Source organism: Juglans regia, chromosome 5, assembly GCF_001411555.2.
Source record: "Juglans regia cultivar Chandler chromosome 5, Walnut 2.0, whole genome shotgun sequence".
Classification (NCBI taxonomy): Eukaryota; Viridiplantae; Streptophyta; class Magnoliopsida; order Fagales; family Juglandaceae; genus Juglans; species Juglans regia.
In genome coordinates this window covers 21,180,814-21,193,729 of record NC_049905.1, presented here as the reverse complement: position 1 = coordinate 21,193,729, position 12,916 = coordinate 21,180,814, and the positions used below count along the sequence as shown (strand labels likewise).

Below are 12,916 nucleotides of genomic sequence, written 5' to 3'. Positions count from 1 at the left end.
TTAGAGTTAGATTTTGGATTGATTTGGTCTCCTAGGCCAATCTTTATATAGGAGGCCAAGACAATACAATAGTCATCTTTAAGCAATGTGGGACTTACTACTAAGTCCCACATTGCTTAAAGATGACTATTGTATTACCTTGGCCTCCTATATAAAGATTGGCCTAGGAGGCCAAAGCAATCCAATGACTTGAATATAATTTTAAGTCTTTTATAAATTGTGTATATCTATATACAATATATTTATTTAATATATATATAAATAAAAAAAAAATTAATGTGGGGCGGGGCCCCGCTGGGGTCATCCCGCCCCCCGCCCCCGCTATGCCCTCTCTATGCGGGGCGGGGGACCCCGCCCCCGCATGGGCGGAGCAGGTTAGCCCGCCTGCCCATGCGGGGGCAGGGCGGAAGCCGGGCGGGGCAGCGGGGGCGGGGCCCCGCTGCCCACCCCTACTATCAAGTACTTTTTTTTAGGTAGGTTTGGGGGTTGAGATAAGATGAAAATTTTGAGATTTTTGTGAATAGTATTAAGATGAAATAAGTTGAAAATTTTGAAATGTTTTTAGAAAAAGTTTGTGGGTCCCATTATAAATATGTTTGGATATAAAGTGAGATGAGATTTTTGAAAATTTTCATCTTGGGATAATAGTCGTGGGTCCCACCGTTTCATCCTCCTGAGGCCTGTATCTTAATCGCCTTCTTGCTCTTTCACCTTCGTATGAGTTCGATTTTGGCATAAAACCCACCTCCTCTCTTAGCTGCAGCTTCATCCAACAGCACCGACATGAAGGACAGACAAATCTTCCAAGCAGAGTTTCTCAACATCGCGCAACGGCGACATCTCAACCGTGGGTAAATTCCGTGAAGAAGGGGGATTGGTTTATTAAAAATAATCCCTTTGAGTTTAGGGTTTCATTTTCTGGTTTGGACCACTTCATGGCAGGATATCCCGAGTTCGATTTATGCATTTTCTGCAGGGGATATTATCTTCTGTCTATTTTGAAGAAGATTTGTGTCCTTTAATAAAAATTTTCTCTCAAAAACAATGCGTTTCATTTTCTGGTTTCATATCTGTGTTCAAGGGGTTCCCTTGTATCTGCTCAAAATCGAAACCATATATACTAGTCCAAGTCCACATGGGTTAGGATTGCCACATGGACATAATAAACGTTGCAATGCCAATAATTTTAAAATTGATTTTTAATCAAGAGACACAGTAAACGTTGTAGCATACAAAACTTTATTGATGCGGTATCAATATAGTGTTTGAATAAATGAAAGATGGCTGATAAAGTTCTAATATTTTTTTATCATTCGAATGTCAAGCTTCAACGTATTGAATTTTGTGTTAATATAATATTTGTATAATTCCTAAATGGCCGATGAAATTCTAATATTTTGATTTTTTTTTTCAGACTAGTTTTTGTATAAATAATATTAAAAACTTGACTGACGATAAACATTGTAATACCTTTTTCTAAAAATTGATTTTTTAAAAACTAGATGCAGAAAAAATGTCTGATGAGTTTTAAATAATTTTGATTTCTTTTCCAGGTTAATGTATGTATAATTGATATTTAAAACTAGATGCACAATAAATGCTGTAATATACAAAAATTTTATTGGATGTGGTATTAATATAGTGTTCGTATAAAACAGCAAGACAGGGTAAAATGCAAACTGAAAGACAAAGAAAGAAAAACAGTATTGGAAGGCAGACAGAAATAGCATGAACAAAAAAACTATCAGCGAAAAAGAAAAAGAAAAAGAAAAAAGAAGAGCAAAGCAAAGCAAAGAAGCCGTCAAGTCTTAACATCGAGAACACCAGTCTTGGCGGCATCAGGAGAAAGATTATCTAGCCCTGCAACAACTGGTGCGAGAACATTCAGATCAAGGAAAGCATTGGGCATCTTCTTCCTTCCCAGGTCACGATTGGCTTTGAAGGCCATTGTGTTGGTAGGAATCTTGGCAAGCACAAGTCCCTGCAGGTACTTTGTGAAAGACCTCGAATGCAGCTTTGGACTCTCCAGGATGAATGCCCGCATCGACCTACGGCCGTCGACGACATCATATCCCCACACTTCATCACGAAGTCTCGAGAACAACTTCAGCTGCCTCTCTAGGGAGAGGGTGACCTCCCGCACTTTGGGATAAGTCGTCCCGAAGAATTTGATTTAAGTTGCTCCAATTGTTCATTCTCCTACCGTGCTTGGGATAAGTCATCCTGAAGACTTTGGTTAAGCCACTCCAATTGTTCATTCTCCTCCCGTGCTTGGGATAAGTCGTGCCGAAGACTTTGGTTGAGCCTCTCCAATTGTTCCTTCTCCACCTGCGCCTTCCTCTTGTGCTTCTTCCGGTGGCACTCTAGCTAACTCACCCTCTCTAGCTCATCCTCCAGGTCAAGCCACGTCCTCTCTAGCTTGCGTGCCTAATGCTCCCTCTGCTCCCTTTCGCCGCTAGCACAATCAAGAGAGGTTCTAGTCATTGAGCGAAGGCCCAAGTTATCTTTCACAACGGCCTCTTGACCGTCCACGATAAAAGCCGCCAGCTGAGAAGTACCCTTACTACAAAAAAGAATAAAAATAGAGAGAAGAGGATCGGCACCCAACAATCAGTAAGGGGAGGCTCAAAGGCAAGAAGAAAGGAAAAAACAAAAGAAACGACCAAACCTCGTAGAAAAAGCCAAACAAGCACTTGACGACCCAACTGATGGTCTCCTCAAGGCTTCCCTCCATTGCCAACTGGGACAAAGGAGGGAGAACTTCCATAGAGCCCTCGGACTAAGACGATTCCACGATTGCTTCAGGAGGAGCAGTCGGGTCTTCGCACAGGCTCTCCAGGCCAAGGCTAGTTACAACATTTAGAAGGGGATCTTCCTCTGCTGGGCGCTCGGGTTGGAAGGGCGGCTCGTCATACGAGCCCTCACCAATTACGACGTTCAGAAGGGGATCATCCTCTACTGGATGCTCAGCCAAGAAGGGTGGCTCGTCGTTTGGACTCTCGCTGACTATAACATTCAGAGGGGCATCATCCCTCTTTGGGTGCTCAGCCTGGACGAAAGGTTCTGCAACCGAACTCCTTGGACCCTAGCAGACTATGACATACGAAAGGGATTTGCCTCCCGCGCAGTCCTCTATCACTATGCGGTTGCTGGAAGTAGCCGTTGCCGCCCCCTCGTCAGCAGCCTCAAGAGAGTGACTACCAACGACAAAATGAGACGAAAAAGGATGAGAGATTCATGAAAAAAAATGCCGCCTCTCATAGTATTTGTCATCATAAAAAATGGGGAGATTGTTGAACCCAATGTTTCAAGCCTCATATAATTATATATCTACATATGGATTTTGATGATAACAAATGAATTCAAGTATAAAGAAGTCTCAAGCTCAAGTTGTCTACATAATGGAACCAAGCGCATCAACGAATCAAACATGAACAAGAAAGAGAACAAGCTTACAAATAAAACTCTTAGAGTAATTTTGTACATCTTTTGATAAAATTTGAAATTGGATTAAGGCTCAAAATTAATATTTTCTCATAAAGTATCAAATTGTATTTTCCACATGTGCATGACATATTTGAAAATTAAAAGTTTGAATTTTGAATTTTTGAAAGATGATTGATTGCATCTTTCACATGTGCATGCTTTGGTTTGAAGATTTTTAAAAGTGATTGATGCTCTTTTTGACGTATGCAAAATATAGATGATTTTGTTTGAAAATTTTGAAAAATAAATAATGCTCATTTTGTCATATACAAAAAGTAAAAGATTAGGTTTGAAGACTTTCAAAAGTGATTAATGCCCTTTTTGACATATGTAAAATGTAGATTTTGTTTTTTTGAAAATTTTGAAAAGTAAATCATGCTCATTTTGTCATATGTGAAAAGTAAAAGATTAGGTTTGGAAAATTTAAAAAGTGATTGATACTCTTTTTGACATATGCAAAAAGAAGATTTTGTTTGAAAATTTTGAAAAGTAAATCACGCTTATTTTGTCATATGCGAAAAGTAAAACATTAGGTTTGAGAAATTTGAAAAGTAAATGATGTTGTATTTGACAATTACAAATAAAAGAAACTTTTATTTGAAAATTTTGAAATGTAAATGGTGCTCCTTTTTGACATGTGAATCTTTTTAAATTTAAAAATGAAGTCTCATATGCCTATAAATAGCTCAATTGAGATTTTCAAATTAACATAGACAACAACAAGAGCATACACACATCAATTGCAAGTCTTACGACATTCATTGAAAACTTCCAATCTCTCTTCTCTAAGCATTGGACCTTAACCCTTGTTTATTTTTAGAGAGATATAGTTTGCATTGTATTGTTCTTATTCCACTCATGGAAGAGTATTTTTTGATAACGTACCCACTATCAGCTCTTGTATCAGTAAAAAAGTGTGTGTAGAAGGTATTATACACAATGAATAGTTGAATCACCACGTGTAAGGTGATTATAAGTATAGAGTGTGTTTTACATGGATTCTTTATACGGGTACTGCTCAAATGTGTAATAAGTTTCTATCTCCACCCGAAAGAGGTTGATTAGTGAATTTGAGAATTCTCAGGGAGTAGCTTGAGGCGAGGACATAGGCAGTGAGGTTGAATCTCGTTAAAATACTAAGTTTGCTTATCACTTACCCTTACTCTTTATATTTACTATTACTTCGTATTTTGTTCATATTTTATTTTGTATATTTGGTTTATAATTGTCAATTTTTAAATATAATCCAATTCACCCTCTATTATATTAGTCATCTGGGCAACAATAATTTAATAGATGGACAACAATAATTTAATAGATGGAGGCCTAAAAGAAGTAGGGTTGGGCTTTTGCTAAGGATCCATGCTAGTTTTTTAGCATAAATATGTCAAGAATGGAAGCCAGCCACCAAATTGACCTACCAACCAAATTTACATCAATTCCCTTTTACAGATGGGTGACTGACCGACAAGTGCAACCTTAAAGTTTCACATAGTAGCAAGAATAAGAAATAAAAATAAGTTAATTCTAATATATATGTATAGAGCATATCAATTTGGAATGAAAATCCAAGTTTAATATGATGAAGAAGGTTACCAACCAATTGCTTAAATTAAGTATAACAAACTGAAAAACTCAACATCTTTGTTGAGTTTCAATTCTGCATCGTCAACTCAGCCAGAAACTAATCAATTCATAACCCTTAGCATCAAGTGACTAAAACATAACTGTTTTCCTTATCTTTTGAAAAATTGAACCAATTTGTTTGCAAATTGAATGATCACTTCTATAATTAATATGACGTTCAATTAGAGTAAAATAGACACCTGTGATTAGAGTAAAATAGAAATGGATTAATTCATACTCAACGAGCTGTGAGGAGCAAGAGTCCCATTACTCGATGGTTTTGAAGAAGCTGAAGTGGTTTCGAGCCATCAAACACACACAATTATAAGAAGCAGCCACACCTTATAAAAGGAGCAAACCAAAAATTTAGAATTTCCAGCGTGAAGCCACAACAAACCATCCTCCATCCCCTGAACAATCTTCATATCATATAATTTTTCAAAAAAATCAGAAACAACGTTCACTTCCCGATCATGCACATCTATAATAAAATTGAGATTGTAGTTTAAACAGAAGAAGAATCAACTTCTTAATATCTTACAATACTAAACAGGGAAGGATAAACATTTTAAGAGTTATATCCCCACATCAAATATCTTGCAAAAAATGAATCCTTTATCCCATCACCCCCACCTCGAATTTAAAATGATTGACGAATTCTCCCGAACCCATCTGAGTACGCTTCCAAAAACCCACCCCATACACTCTTCTAACTTCATTAGAACACCAACTGTCCAATATCCTTCCATATTTAACATTAATAATATTTCTCAATAAGGCATCCCTCTCAATGTGATACCGCCACAACCATTTTCCAAGTAGAATTTTATTGAAAAGCCTCAAATTTTGAATTCCCAATCTTTCACAAGAAACCGATAAGCAAACCTTGTTCCAAGTTACCCCATGCGTTTTGGGCTATTGGGTCTTGGTGGCCCGTGTAGCGTCACCACTATAGATATGAACAGAAACACAGGGTTGAAAACCTGTCATCTCTCTTATTTCTGTCAGAAAACCAGCTCATCCACTCCCTTTCCAAGCTTCTAGGATCACAACAATGCCCTTCCCGGTCCCGGTACCGGTACCGTACTTAACCAATTTCCCAAGACTTCCATACGAGTTTTGGGAGCGTTGAACCAAGAAAACTCTATGACCCTCCCTTTTAGTTTGATATGATCCCATCTTTCCAGTAGACCTCAAACACTCCACTACCATAGCATCCGGTTCACGATCCCTCTACTAAGATAAAGAGACTTTGTTCGTTTTCCTGCTATTATCAGAAATAAAAAAAAGATTAACACATTTCCTTTCTTTTTTTTTTAATAAGTAAGAGATAAATTTAATTAATGAGAATGAAAGTGTGGCATAGCCGTACACAGAAAGATTAACACCTTTCCTAAGGAAAACAAACAGCTTTGCTTCGACCCAAGGTCTACGCTCCATCTTCAACTTGCTAAGAATTAGCACCAATTTCCCTGAAAGAGAGAAAAATTAATAAAAAATAAAAGATGGAAAAAACAAAAACTAGAAAGACTTGTCTCGTTTGTATTCGTAATCCATCTCAATCCACTTCAACTCATGTCATCTCATCATTACAACTTTTTTAAATTCTTATAGAAAATATAATAAACAATTCAAAAATAATTGTAGATCTCAAAGTTCGTATGTAGGAGACAAATGCAAAGCTGGAGCTTGTTAAGGTTTCAAAAGTAATGACTCACCTTTCAGTTCTGTCTTTCAGGCTAAAACCTGTTGAGGATGAGCAAGGTAAAGGAATATTAATTTTGAAGGGGATTGATTTAATTAATTATTTACAGCTTTGCATATGCTTAAAATGTTATTGTTTTAGTTACTTCACTCAATTAACTGAGGCACCTTTGTTGACAACCAATGGGCATCTTGTACTTTGATAATTATGTCCTCCGTCAACCAATTATCGCTTTCTCGGAGCATTGTTGTCCCTTAGGGTAGTCAAGGTGAGAAGAACCTTCGGCTCGATGTCAAAGAAGAAACATTACATAATCTAAACGGAAGCATTTGTTGGGCATTGACCTCGTGTGCATATGGGGAGGTCTATGAATGTGTCCACAGCTAACTCCTAGTTGTTGGCTGTGGTGTAAAGACCTTGGTTTTGGTGATATCTTCCCTTCAAAGTCTAATGTTCAAATTGTAATAGTACAAACAATTTCTTGGTTCTATCCAATTAGGGGGTTTTTCTATTGAATTAATTGAGGTGCACTTGCGGGAAACCCCTTACCAAGGGCCTGTGCACCTCGGGATCTATTGGGACTTGCGATGTTATTTCAAGATATCTGATGCCAATTAAAAAAAAAAAAAAAAAAAGAGAATGTGTCCACAACTAACTCTTCGCTTTTAGGTCTAGTTTATCAGATTTGGATTTGATTATCTTATTTTCCTTTAAAAAGTTATTGAAATAAAAAAATAGTACTTGTGATGAAAAATTTTATTTGCTTTGGAATTACAAGATCCGAGTGTGAACTGATACAAAAACATACGAGTGATTTTTTTTTTTTTTTAATACACATATAAGTGAGATAGAGGTAGAGCCACAAAGTGAGTCCCATAGGATTTAGTGACTATTATATAACTATTTGAGTGAATTTCTCAAACAATATTAAATATTCAATAAATATTATAAGACCCACTTTATATATTTATCTCTCCCCCGCTCTAGACTCAAGAGTTCAATTCGTTCAGAAATGGTGGAGGATCCAAATCTACCTTGAAACTATCGACTTTTAATAAAACACTTTATGTCACATAAATACTTTATTACGTAAATAAATCTATACGTCTTAGACGAAACAATCCGGCCCAATGCTATATAGGATTAAATAAGAATATTTTATTGGGCCTAAATAATATTTGATGAGTGATATTGAATAAGCTCACAAATTATTAATTATTGAGATTGATGATTTTAATTAGGTTTAATAATTATGTTAAAATCTATTTATTATTTGTTGATCGAGTTAGACTCATTTTTATAATTTAAAATCTGGCTATTAAAATTTTTTTCATTTTAAAATTATGACTTATTGAGGCCTACACAGTCTCAATCACTCAAAGTTCTAATTTAAATTAGCAGACTTTAAATTAACTACAAAAAGTATATTTTTAAATTTCAACCTTGATGATCACAACCTGTCAACCACCATTTTGTCACTCTCTCTTCTCGGTTGATAACTAACTCGAGTCCAAATCGAACTCTCCATCACCCTCCCCATCTTCTTGTAACTGTGACTTATCTTATCAACTTTGGGCAATAAATGAGTTAAACTAAGGGACTTGCAATAATTTAAATATTCAAAATGCTATATTATGAGTGGACCGTCCTGATAGGAACCACACTGAGAGTCGGATTGTCCCTAAACAAAAAGCTAATTATATCTTGCCCGCATAAGGGCACTGCAATTTTAATTTAGAAAGACATACAGGAAAAGAAAAAGTTTACAAGAGACTGATCTAAGACCTATAGCCAATTGATTGATGATATGAAGGAGTGTGATTCCTTAGTGATCAGGAATCACGTGCCATGGCCCAAGCTTGATTTTGGAAGATGTGGAAGTCACACATCTCATATCCAAATTGCAGAAATATTTTGAACTCTTCCACCTCTATATCTCCTGCAATAAACAAAAGAAAATGTTCGAGAGATCCAGTGATCAACACTAATTCAAGCATAGGAAAGTGCTCCATCAACAAACAAAGCATTGTTGATTCACATTAAAAGGGTACAAGAATGATTTAACTTTAGTTTTCCAAATAGATTATAATGGTTTGGATGTTATATAAAATGTTGTTGAAAAATATTAAATTGGTTTCAGTAAATGTAGGAACATTTGCATTCAAATTGCTTGCCACTTACTAAATCCATCTCTTCTGGGGAGTTCCATCCTTAGATCCGCTCAGACATCGCATTTTACTCTTTCTTGAATTTCCAACAGGTACCTGCTTTGGCCTTGGAGAAGAAACTGTTTCAGATTGTGAATTTGTAGATATTTCTTTAAGAGGACTAACAGATCGAGATTTCAATCGTTGATCTATTCGTCTCATAAAGGAACCTGAGGCTTTTGCTGGTGCTGACATCTGGTTTGTTGTAGAAGCGGAGTTGCTATTCTTTACAAAAACTTCATCAATTTTAGCGAAGGGAGCATGTGGCCTGTTCACAGGGGAGCAATCTGAATCAGAAGATGAAGGACTAGTACTATCCATGTCATATAGGAGATTATCTGTCATGTGTGGATGTTGCCCGCAGTTTGAGTTCGAGTCTGAGGCAGGGAAGGAGGATCTCCGAAGCCTTGTGAAGTGCACAACCTGTTTTCATATATATTTCATTATAAATTCAGAACATGATGACCATCTTTTAAACATTACCCCCAACTTTTTTTTTAAATTAAAATTAAAGGGGAATTCTCTAATAAGTAACCGTTAACAAATATTGTTGCATACTGCTCATTTCTATATGTACTGTTGGTGGAATTGCACAGTGATGATCACATATGCTTCTTTTTCCTAAAATGCACAGCTTTTCCACAATGAATTTCAGATGTGTAGTAATGACAATTCCAGTGAAGTTAATTGGTAGTGATTATTCTTTTAGTGTGTAAAAAGTCAGTGCATACTTCTAAAAAAAAAAGGTTCAGTGCATAATGTGATCATATCATGGCACACAATAATAGGCAAGAAAGGTAACAATTAGCAAGGTAAAAGGGGGCCAGTGACTGTATACGATCACTAGATTCCTGCCACATGAACCTTACCTTTTGCTCTAGGACAAGCATGTCCTTCTTAAGTTTTGTAATTATCATGTTCTTCCTTCGTATAATATCTTCCAACTCCGCAATCCTCTGTTACAAGGGATTCAGATTAATCAAAGTCAAATACCTGATGAGGACAAAATGAAAGAGAAGAAAACTGGAAACTTACCTTGGAACCAGCAACATCAGATGAGTGGAGTAACGTGCTTAGCTCCTTTATGGTGGCATCCTTCTCTTCACAGTCCCTTTTGAGGTTGTAAATGTCCTGTTCTATAGCTAAGGTGTTCATCTGAGAAACAAACACCTTATGACATTAAATTCATTCGGATGTAAATAGTTTGAAATCAATTACTTTTTAGCCAGCTTTTCCTATCTTCACCATGAGTTTTTTTTTTCTTTTTTGGGATAGCACAACCAGGTTTTCTAATTGATGGATTATCTGTCTCTTTCCAAATAACCCTTCTGATGTTATTGGAAAAACAAAAAGTGAAATTTAACCATTGCGGGTCTATTCCAAGTATGACAGTACAAATAAATAGGAACTTTTCTTAGTGACTCTAAAGGCTATTCTGAGTGACTCTAAAGCCTATTCTATAGTAACTTTTCTTGAACATACTTTTTAGATTTTCCCTTAAAAATAAAGTATAAAAGATAATGTGCCCCAGACTCTTGATAAAAATCGTCACAGAAAGCCCCAAGGGTTTCCTTGCTATAGGGGTCCAAATCAAACTCTCCATCACCCTCCCTATCTTCTCGTAATGACTTATCTTATCAACTACGGGCTATAAAATGAGTTAAACTAAGGGACTTGTGATAACTTAAATGTTCAGAATGACTTATCAAAAAAAATTTAAATGTTCAGAATACTACATTATGAGTGGACCATCTTGATAGGAACGACAATGAAAGTCAGATTGTCCCTAAACAAAAAGCCAATTATATCTTGCCCACATAAGGGCACCACAATTTTATTTTAGAAAGAAATACAGAAAAAAATAATCGTCACAGAAAGCCCCAAGGGTTATTTCCTTCCTATAGGGGTCCAAATTTTCCTATAAATATATACCTCAATGCTTCTATAACCCCCCCCCCCCCTCTCTTTCCAGAGAAATTTAAAATTCACTGCTAGCATATTACAAAGATGATTTTGAAATAAACGAAGTGATGAAGGAAAAAAAAAATTATAATAATTCTCATCTTGCACCCAAACAAAAGAACCCGTTCTATTAGGCTTGAAAACTTCAATTTATAAACCACAATGACTTGCATTAGTGTTTAATGTAAAATTCTTTTGGCTATCTAATTTTAGCCACAATTCTTTGATGCTTTTGAACCTCCAATTACCTGGATTTCGGCAGAAGATGTGACACTTGAAGCCCAATCTGACAAATCAGACATGCGGCGTTCTTCTGGTTCTGCTTCATTCGAGAAAGCCAATTTATATTGGAGCATCCCGTCCCCACTGGAAGATTTCATGCAACCCTGAAACCAAACTTGAGAGTATCAGTTAGGATATTCAAGTTCTTTAACATTGGACATTCATAAACTCTGATTTGACGGCACATTCAGAAATGTAAGAATAACATCTCACCGACAATGCATTATAAATGTCACGATGTTGATCACAGAGCCAACAACCACAATCAACAAATTTAATCGTATCAGAGCCAAAAGCTTTATTACATGGCAATTCCGCATTTTTGGTGGCTGCCATCTCGCCCAAAGCACCTGAGTGGTCCCTAACATTATTCACCTCCTCGCAGAGAATATCAAGCTTCTGTTGCATGCTTGACAGCACCTGATCCTGGAAAAATATTTACTACGAGCTTAACAAATAACTTTGCTGTTATACAATACCAAAACTGGAGGATAAAAAATTTCCACCAAAAAGTTAAACCAACATTGGCAGTAAATTAGTAAACCAAAGCACCGACAAAGACATTCAAACATAAATTCAACAGTAATGAGGGGAAACTAATAGACACACACTTCCCCGTGGAAATATTTTGAAAATAGATCAATGCAACAGATGAACTAAACACGCATACAAACAATCAAAATTGCAAAAGGTACTAAATTAAACATACCCAGAAACACAAAATTAAAACTATAATAAATGTAATCAAGCTTACAATGAATAATAAATTGCAACTACATTAAAAATAAGACCAGTTTATTTGCCGAAAAAGGGACCAGTTTTAAAAGAACCATAATGGATGGAGAAATTAAAAACAAAAATCAGCAATAAATACATTCAAAAGCAAAACCATGTCTTAAATCATGCCCATACAATTAATTACTGAGATATTCAAATAGCCCTTAGAGGTAAACCCTTAAAACCCACATCATTCAATTAGAATTTAGCTCCATAAATCATGCATTAAACTAATAACAAACGAAAATGCATATGCATTTTTTATTAAGATTAATTATGTAAGATTAAAAATCCTAACTACTAACCCTAAGTTCCACAGATTTTGTGAGCTGCCAAATGATTCGGTTTTTCTTGGACTCGGCAACGGCGACGCCGATAACCGCGACAATGAGGAACCTCTGAATGGGGCTGAAAAATTCCCAAGCCGCGGCTTCTTCGCGGCTCAAGTTGCCCCCGATGGCTCTAGCCGAGCTCGCTTCTTCAGCATTGACGAGCCGCCCCTGGAGGGACACCCAGGCCATCCTTTTAGGCTGGGCGGGGGCGGGGACGGGACGGCTGGACTGGGCGAAGTTGCCGATGGAGAGCCGGCGAGGGGAGGGAGAGGGGATAGAAGAAAACGAGGCGAGAGAGACCAGAGCTGGAGATAAAGCCGCAACGTCGAAGCTGAGATCATGGCCGTCTTCTTCCATGGCTTAAATCAAGACTTGAAGAGCGTACCGGAGAAACAAGATCTACAAGGGACAGTGATTGCTGCGGCGGCGACCGTTTTGTTGAAATCGAATGGTCGTTTTGAACAAATTGTGTGTTTCAAAATTTTTTGAACTGAGAGACTACAGAGAGGGAAAGCACAAACATGGAATGTGAACGTTGG

General features: G+C 36.9%; 1 protein-coding gene across 2 annotated transcripts; it reads right to left on the bottom strand.

Annotated features, from left to right (window-relative positions):
• Nucleotides 1-8,427: 8,427 nt before the first annotated feature.
• Nucleotides 8,428-12,916, bottom strand: LOC109013755. Of its 2 annotated transcripts, XM_018995958.2 has the most exons (8): nucleotides 12,351-12,916; nucleotides 11,482-11,694; nucleotides 11,235-11,372; nucleotides 10,060-10,179; nucleotides 9,894-9,980; nucleotides 9,195-9,447; nucleotides 8,999-9,091; nucleotides 8,428-8,756 (listed from the first exon to the last, which is right to left on the bottom strand). In XM_018995958.2, the coding sequence occupies exons 1-7, from the start codon at nucleotides 12,732-12,734 to the stop codon at nucleotides 9,039-9,041; spliced, it is 1,248 nt and encodes a 415-aa protein (XP_018851503.1). In that variant the 5' UTR covers nucleotides 12,735-12,916; the 3' UTR covers nucleotides 8,428-8,756; nucleotides 8,999-9,038. The 2 variants fall into 2 exon arrangements, with proteins under 2 accessions (XP_018851503.1, XP_018851502.1); XM_018995957.2 differs by having other exon boundaries at nucleotides 8,999-9,447.

Bases quoted from the DNA above. Each gene is read 5' to 3' on its own strand.
- LOC109013755 (XM_018995957.2), bottom strand. From the start codon at position 12,734: ATGGAAGAAGACGGCCATGATCTCAGCTTCGACGTTGCGGCTTTATCT. The intron at 11,373-11,481 runs GTGAGATGTTAT...GTTTGGTTTCAG, and splicing joins ACATTTATAATGCATTGTCG to GGTTGCATGAAATCTTCCAG. The intron at 10,180-11,234 runs GTAATTGGAGGT...TTTGTTTCTCAG, and splicing joins CATCTTCTGCCGAAATCCAG to ATGAACACCTTAGCTATAGA.